General features: G+C 35.3%; 1 protein-coding gene across 1 annotated transcript; it reads right to left on the bottom strand.

Annotated features, from left to right (window-relative positions):
• Nucleotides 1-8325: 8325 nt before the first annotated feature.
• LOC113338538 (F-box/kelch-repeat protein At3g06240-like) lies at nucleotides 8326-9003 on the bottom strand. Its single transcript, XM_026583937.1, has one exon. The coding sequence runs from the start codon at nucleotides 9001-9003 to the stop codon at nucleotides 8326-8328; it is 678 nt and encodes a 225-aa protein (XP_026439722.1).
• Between the last annotated feature and the right edge of the window lie 269 nt (nucleotides 9004-9272).

The following is a 9272-nucleotide window of genomic DNA, read 5'->3' as shown; positions in this document are numbered from 1 at the left end:
TCTGCAGCTCAGTTCTTGTAAATTTAAGTTTGCAAGAGAACTGATAAGAAGGAGACACTTGAAATGAATGATTCCAACTGTTGTGAATAGTGGTTGAGCAAGACGGCACTTGAAACCAACATTTATAAAGATTAAATGGAGATGATCTACTAGAATCAGGTATCGAGTGCAACAAAATAGGGCTGTGATTAGATGCAAGAGGAGCAATGTGTTGGAGATGAGCCATATTATAGCTAGTAATCCAAAGAGAGTTCACAAGAGCTCTATCCAACCTAACAGAAGTATGGTTATCCCCTGCTCTATGATTCGACCAAGTATAGTTAGAACCATGAAAACCTACATCAATAAGGCCTAATTGGTTGAAAATATCTCTAATATGCCTAGAATGATAATTGGTAGAAGGATGATTACTATTAGTTTCAGAATCATCCATTGTGAAATTCAAATCACCTATTATCACCCAAGGAATGTTAACATCATGACTCATGTCTAATAAATACTTCCATTGAACTTGATTCTCAACAGAATTGTTGTCACCATACATACAAGTAATAAGGATATTAGGTTTATGATTATGAGAGGTAATAATGGCATGAATAGTGTTATGAGTAGCGTGCATAATTTTTAAATCAATACCATTTTTCCATGCAAAGGAAATACCTCCAGAGAGCCCTATAGAAGGATGAAACCAATAATTTGGATATTTAGTATGAGATCAATACAAATGCATCTTGGCAGCCTGAGACTTGGTTTCACAGATGAAAAAATATCAGGGTCATACTGACTCAAGCAAAATTTAAAATAATCTCTAGTATGAGGGTTATTAAATCCTTGGAAGTTCCACGAGAAAACTTTCATTATAACAAACCAGAAGAAAAGATCAAACAGAATGTAAGAAAACAAAGATGCAGAACACCAAATAAAAGAAGTTGTAAAAGAAAAAAAGCTAAAATAAATATAGAAAAGATGAAAAAAATAGACCTGAACCCAAGCAGCAGTGCGAATTTGAGTTTGTAAAGCCTCAGCAGCTATGTCCCAAACATTAGTCTCAACATTAGATTCCTGACTTTCAACAAGATCTTGAAGCATGGTGTCTGACTGAGTCGGATCAACAATAACAAGAGTAAGACACTGTCTAGTTCTTTTCTTTTTACCACTAGTGCTTACAAAAGCACTAGGAACACTAAGAGAATCAACTTGTGACACAGAAGAAGAAAACGAAGCAGCATCATTATCAGTGGCAGTAAAATATGAGATGTGCATACCATCAAGAGGTCTAGGTTGTATCTGAGTAGGTTTTCGGAGCCTAGAACGACAAGCAGAACCATGTTGAAGGAACAACTGAGCTTCCTCTTGAGGGTCTCTAACTTGAGGAAGAATAGGTTCAGCAAAGCCAAAATTTCTAACGGTTTCTTCCATTTGTAACCTACGAGCTTTCATCTCTTCATAATCAGCATCTGAATGATCAACCACTCTGCATTCCTGACATAAACGATAAGGTTGTTTTTCATAAAAATAACCCACCCATCTAGTAATACCAGCAGCACTCGCAGCATAAATGCCAGAGATTAATGGAGTTCTAACATCGATCGAAACCAAAGCTCTGCATTTATTAGAAGTAGGAGGATTTATACCATCAGGTTCCACCAATCTAGTTTCACCAACAATGTTACCGAGAATTCTAAGAATCTCAGGGTAAGAAAACTCAGGTAACATATTCTTAAACTCAATCCAGGAAAGGGAAACAGTAAAATCCAAATCATGATAGTCTAAAGTTAGATTCCAATCTTTAAGGACAATTAAATGACCATCTAGATTCCAAGATCCTCCAAATAGTATAGAATCTTTGTCAGAAGAATTATGAAATTTGATACTAAAAATATTAGGGTCAAGTGATCTAACTTGCACATACCATTGATCATTTCTTCTAAGATGAGGCCAAATAGCCCTTGCAGCTCTCTCAGCATCCTGCCATATCATTATACCCGGTGCATACAACTTTCCAGCTAAAGCAAATCTCCAATCCCTGATACCAGTAAGGATTGCAGAATTCGAGTGAGATATAACCCTTCTACAAATAGGTTCATCAGATATAAATGCATCCTCCATTTGTTGGATAATATGATTAAAATAAGGTCTAACCATGGTGCGGGTAAGAGAGTTTGACAAACAACTAAGGGTATGAAAGTTACTGAGACGATGATGGAATTTATAAACATTTTCAGCAAGAGGTGTCTTAAGGAAAGTAACATAAGTTTACTGAATATGAATATAGGGATGAAAAGTATTGCAATAAGGAAAATTATAAAAATTGAAGTTATCCTGAAGAGTAAAAAGATAAAGATGCTCACGGGAAAAGATCAAATACCCAATCTGATATATCCAGGTAAAAGTTATCTTGAAGATTAGATCAAATACATACCGATGCACCACTGCAAAGAAACAAAGCCAACTTGATAGATGCCAACTGTTGAGAAGCCAACTCAAATCCATCCAATTGATGTAATGGGACATAGCTGAGACACTGATGTTTGGGCAAAGAAGAATTACTGAATATAATCTGCCATTAAAGAGAGACAAACAGAATCATTAAGACAGAATTGAAAAATTAGAGCAAAAAAAGAGGGGAAATTAGACAAATTGAAAGCATAATAATTTCGATCAGTGAAGAATTCAGACATAAATCAACTAGAAAGAAAATATTGAAGAGGATAAAACCAGATTAAATCAAAAACGAAGAGTGAAAAATCAGTTGACTAAAGTTGACTTTTCGCTTGACTAAGCGCTTGATTGTCCGTTTTCTTTTTTTCCTATCACATTCACATAGTTGTGTGTTCATATGGAGTTGTAACTTGCTTAGTTTATAGTATTATTACATGTTCGGCAATATATATAATTGACGTGTTAGATTGCCATTCAAAGTGACAAAATTATCTGTGTATCTTGCTGATAGTATTCATAGTCCAAGCTAGGATTTTCCTTCGTAGCATCCAACATATATATTGATGTCTTGATCTGTGGTATGGTTAGATTAGAGTAATTGTTGTGTAAACACAGACTGGTGGCCCACCATCGAGAATATTCCAGTCTTTCGTGGATAGTGTATTGACTTGGTCAACTAATCCCAAGTTGATAAACATTAGCAGAAAAACGTTAATGTACTGTGACACGTTAACTACAAACGTGGCACATTAGTGTTTTGTAACAGCACCTATATATATCCCTCTTGGTGGTCTGTTGTAATGGTCCGAGAGACTTAACAAAACTAATAAGAAGGGAATACAATTCATAAGTTCTCATATCCTCTTTTTGTGTCCATTCAACTTCTTTAATTTATATATCTTAATTAGTTATCTTAGTTCGTGTCATTTGTTGAACGTGCTACTCTAGTGCTAATATTAGATTGGGCTAGAAGTTGATCTCAATGAACTGGATGACTAATATGTACTGTGACTTCGTAACACGTTATCAGCATGAATTGTTTTGTGGAATCGACGTGGGGCGGACGAAACGGAAAAGGATAATTCTCTTCACTTTTTGCGTATTTAATTTAACTATTGTTAAGTAGTTTTATGCAAATAATTTTTATTATGTCTAAGAGAACTCATTCTTGTATTTATGATCTTTGTAAAAATCTTGAAACTTACATTACTCAGACCAATTGGTCTAAATTGATTGGGAGTCTTTGCACTTCTGTTTAGGTAAAAGAACAAGAAAATTTGAATTAAGGACTTTTGGAATAAATTTTCTCCTCCAACAAAACTGCACAACTTGCACTATATCGTATTGTATAATCTGCCAGCATGCTTTATAGAAACAACCAGAGAAGCCATCAGGGCCTGTATTAATCTCAACCGATCTTTATGGTTATGTGAAGGGGAAATAGTTGAACCTCCTTCTGAGGTATCTGTTAATGGTGTTCGAAGTATTAATCCGAGATGGGTATATTGGAGGAAAGCAGACTGATTTGTTATAAGTTGTCTTAAGGATACTTTTACACCTACAATTTCTGGTGATGTTCTTGGAATGACTTCGGCTAGGAAAATATGGCAATATCTTGAGTCAAGTTTTAGGTCTCAATTTGGTGCAAGAAGAAACATTCTTAGGACTCAGTTACATGGGTTAAAACGTGGGTCTCAATCTATAACTGTTTTCTTGCACAATTTAAAGTCAATTACAGATTCTTTAGCTGCTATCAATGATAGGATGTCTGATGCGAATATTCTAATGTATGTATTGAATGGTTTGGGTAGAGAATATGATACTTTTGTTATAGCCGCTCAAAATATAGAAAAACCTTATTCTTTTAGAGAATTGAAGGCACGCTTACTGACTCATGAGCAATGGTTACAAGATCAACATCAATCTCAGGAAACAGGTTCTACCTTTGATACTTCTAATCCTACATCCTTTTATGGGAAATAATGACAAGAATGGCAAGGGTAAACCTAAAAATTCAAAGAATGGTTCAAATACAAGAAATAATGGTTCTACATCATTCAAAAGTGGAGCTGGTTCTACTAGTTCTAGTGGAGATGTGACTGATGGTGCTACTAGAGGACCTTTTGTGTATTTTTCAACAGTAGAATGTCAGATTTGTAGAAAGACTGGACATTGGGCAAATAGATGCTTTTTCCGCTATCATCCACCAGTTAGTATTGAGTCCTCAAATAGTGCAACTGTGCAAAATACATAACAAGATTTTAGTGGTTATCAGGTTAATTCAGCTGATATGTGTGATGATCCTTCTGCTGCTGCCTATACATGGATTTCAGATTCTGGAGCTTCTCGACACATGACTGGTGATCAATCTGATTTGCATCATACTTCTGCGTATTATGGATCCGACAAAGTGGTCGTAGGCAATGGTAAGGCTCTCGCAATCTCCAAGACTGGTTGTTCTACATTAAATACTTCTACTGCTAGTTTTCAACTGGAGAATGTCTTACTAGTTCCAGATTAGCTCAGAATTTATTGTCCGTAGCTCAGTTCACTAGGGAAAATTGCTGTTATTTTGTGTTTGATCCATGTAGTTATGAAATTAGAGATTTAACTTCCCATATAGTTTTGGCTCAGGGAAAAATGGTAAATAACTTGTATCCAATCAAAAATTTGTCTTTCACTTCCAATAATCATTTTACTTCCTTCTCCTCTATGATTGTATCTTCATCTCTTTGGCACAATAAACTTGGACACCCATCTAAGAAAATTTTACAACATTTGAATTCTAACAAGTCTATTTCATTGAAACATGACACTTCTGAAAATCTTTGTCATCCATGTCAGATTGTGAAAACTAGAAAACTTCCTTTTTATCTTTCAAAATCTCATGAATCTCAACCCTTGTCTCTTATTCACTGTGATGTTTGGGACCATCACCAATATCTTCTCTTGCTGGTTACAAATACTATATTGTTTTCATAAATGGTGCAACCAGATTTCACTGGATTTATCCTATGAAACTAAAAACTGATGCTTTAGAATGTTTTACACATTTCAAAACCCTCACTGAAAACCTTTTCTCAACAAAAATTCTTTGGTTTCAAATATATAATGCTTGTGAACTTGCAAAAGGAGTTTTTAAACAATTTCTTGACTCAAAAGGTATTCATCTTAGACTTTCTTTTCCAAATACGCCAGAACAAAATGGTTTGGCAGAACGAAAACATCGACATATCACAGAGATGGGAAATACACTTCTATTTCATTCTTCATGTCCCAAAAGTTTTTGGTATGATGTTTTTCTTACTGCAACTTTTCTCATTAACAGGACTCCTACTCCTGTTTTACATATGAATTCTCCTTATGAAATGCTTTTTCAAATTTCTCCTGATTATTCGATTTTACATGTTTTTGGTTCCACGTGTTTTTCTTATCTTGGTCATTACAGACCTGATACACTATCTCCAAAGTGTGTTAAGTGTGTCTTTATTGGATATAGCCCTATGCATAAGGGTTATCGATGTTATGATCCAGTTGATAAGAAAGTTAATATATCTCGCCATGTAATTTTTGACGAAAGTTATTTTTATTATGCATCTTCTACTTCATCTTCTTCTTCTTTATCATCATCTTCTCCCTTATCTGATATTACTTATTCTACACCTTCTACTCTTATTCCTCAACCCTCTGTTGTAACAAGGTCAATGAGAGGAATTTTCAAAACCGAATTTTTTTCCTGATTTTGTCTCAAGTCATTCGGTCAAACATCCCATCTCAAATGCTTTTGTTTGTTCTTCAAATACTATTACTGAGCCAAAATCTTATATGGAAGCATCTAAGATTGTTGAATGGGTAGAATCCATGAAAGAAGAAGAAGAAGCTCTTAGATTGAATGAAACATGAACTTATGTAAAGCCATAACCTCACATGAATATACTGGGTTGTAAATGGGTTTATAAAGTGAAACTTAAGGATGATGGAACCAATGATAGATTAAAGTCTAGGCTGGTTGCACTTGGTTACAATCAGCAGGATGGAGTAGATTTTGGTGAAACCTTTTCACCAGTTGTCAAAACTACAACTTTTAGAGTTATCCTTACTCCATCTATTACAAATGGATGGGTAGTTAGACAACTTGATGTATCCAATGCGTTCTTGCATGGATATCTATCTGAAAATGTGTATATGAAACAACCCCCTGGTTTCACTAACCCTGAATTTCCAGATCATGTTTGTCATCCGAAGAAGTCGTTGTATGGGATAATACAGGCACCAAGGGCCCGGTTCCATAGATTTACAACTTTCTTAATTCAATTTGGATTTATGAAGTCTAAAAATGATCACTCCATGTTTACTTACACAACAGATACAGATATGATGGTCTTATTACTTTATGTAGATGATATTTTACTTACTGGAAATTCAGTTACTCTTCTTTACACATTGATTGATGCTTTAATTTGCTATGAAAGATTTAGGGGAACTTCACTATTTTTTGGTAATTTAAGTCACAATATCAGATGATGCTTTTGTTCTTAAACAACAGAAATATATTTTAGATTTGTTAAGAAAGGCCAATATGATTGAATGCAAACCATGTGACACACCAATACCCAAGAGTAAGATATGTTCAGTTCATGATAGAGTCTTACTGTCAGATCCTCTAGAATACAGAACCATAACTTACAACATCTTACACATACAAGACCAGACATATGCTTTGGAGTCAACTATGTCTCTCAATTCATGCATGCCCTAACTGATCAACATATGTTACTAGTTAAGAGGATTTTAAGATACTTAAAGGGAACATTACGGACTGGAATACAAAGGTGATATTCACACTTTACTAGCATACACTAATTCAGATTGGGCTGGTTGCCCTGATACAAGGAGATCTACTTCTGGGTATGTTGTCTTTTATGGGTAATTCTATTATTTCCTGGTCTTCAAAGAAGCAACCAACAGTTTCAAGGAGTTCAGCTGAAGCAGAGTATAAATGCCTAACTGCAGTTGCTGCAGAACTACAGTGACTCACCTATATTATGGCAGATTTACATATATCTATTTCTTATCCTCTTCAAATAAACTGTGACAATCAGAGTGCTATTTGTCTTGCTTCTAACCATGCTAGGACAAAACGTGTGGAAGTAGATTACCACACAACAAGAGAACTGGTGGAAGATGAAACTCTTAAAGTTGTTCATGTGAGATCAGAAGATCAATTAGCAGATGTGTTTATAAAGGGTTTGTGCTCTCCTACTTTCTCAAGGTTGATATCTGGGTTGGTTGCTTATTCTTCTACTTCAGATTTATTACATCCTTCAACTACATCTTCTACTTCAACCAGTACTACTTAGTATGTTACTTCTTCTCATAAAACTTGATATCTACTGCAACTGCTGGCTCTTGTTGAGTATTGGCTCTTGTAGCTTTTATTTTTCTTTACTAAAGACTGTTGGCTCTTGTTGAGCATTTGCTTTTTTGTTTTTCTTTCAACTATTACTTGTCTACCTGTAACACTTAAGAGGGGTGTATTAGGATATTATGGTCAAGTCTTGTTGACCTTGATTATTGCCTGTCATTACATCTCTGTATAAATACCTCTCACCTGTGTTTGTACAGGTTATCGAAATACTCAATTGTAATAATACATCTTGTAATATCATTGACCATATTTTCATCCGTCGTATCTTATTTTTCATCCCCGAACAACAAATGTACCTGAATTAACTAAAAATAGACTCTCCACATAAGCGCCCATCCATAAGATATTCTTCATGTACTCGTACCTTCTTCTACCATGGCGTCTTTTCCTTTCTTCCAAGTGGATTTTCACAACATCAATCTCCTCACGATGATATGATTTACGCTTCTGGTTTATTAATCCCTGGATCGAATACCTTTTATCATCCGTTGCTGCCAGCAAGTTTTAAACACCTTAGACCAACTCTCTCTCACTCTGTAATCTTTCATCTCCCATATCTCAAAATTAACTTCAGAAACACTACAAAGCAAGCAAAGGCAACCTCTGAACACGTCAACAAATATATAATCGAAATCGTCCTTGTGTTTAGGTAGTGGTATTTCTTTGAATACCCCATCTTCCAAATCGATAGAAACTAAACTTAGTTGTCCATACTTGTTACTTATATGCGAATATGCTAGCCAATGGAGAGCTCCTTTTAGAAACACCCAAGTCTCTCCTCTGGAAAACTCATAGTTGATGCAAGAATTATATGCTTTCCATGAATCTGAACCTAAATTATACATCTCAACTTCAGAAACATCTGAATCTGGTCTATGAAAAATTCTTACAAACTTATAATCACAAGTTCTGGGGTCATAACCAAATCCGGTAACGATAATGCATTTTCGTGAACAACCATCATCCCTGGTTCGTAATATTACTTTGTACTCTCCAGTGAATGGATTCCAAACGTAAAAACATGTAACCAAACTGGCTTGCACAAACCAAACCATTACAAGTACCCACAATTTGAATACCTCCGCCCTCAGCGGGATTCTTGAGTGGGTACTCAGTCTCTGCAGCATCCTCATTAGATATCAATGACTTGGATTCTACGTTGTACACATAACCATGATATTTTACCAGTTCTTTTTTGGTCACAAGTAGTCTAAAATTTTCATGTTCAATGTCATACTTAAGTTTCCTACGAAGAAAATTAGGATCGATTAACTGAAACCATGATCTGCATACGTGTTGGAAACAATTTACAAAATCAAAACGGATCTCAAAGAGCTGAGTCGCGGACTAGGTCGCTATCTTTAAGGTATTTCGCGACTCTGCCTCTTGATTGTGTGCTAGC

The sequence above is a fragment of the Papaver somniferum genome, unplaced genomic scaffold (assembly GCF_003573695.1).
Source record: "Papaver somniferum cultivar HN1 unplaced genomic scaffold, ASM357369v1 unplaced-scaffold_19, whole genome shotgun sequence".
Classification (NCBI taxonomy): domain Eukaryota; kingdom Viridiplantae; phylum Streptophyta; class Magnoliopsida; order Ranunculales; family Papaveraceae; genus Papaver; species Papaver somniferum.
The sequence above is the reverse complement of the archived record's forward strand: the minus strand, read 5'-3'. Positions and strand labels throughout refer to the sequence as shown.

Coding starts and splice junctions, on each gene's coding strand:
- LOC113338538 (XM_026583937.1), bottom strand. CDS start 9,003: ATGAGGATGCTGCAGAGACTGAGTACCCACTCAAGAATCCCGCTGAGG.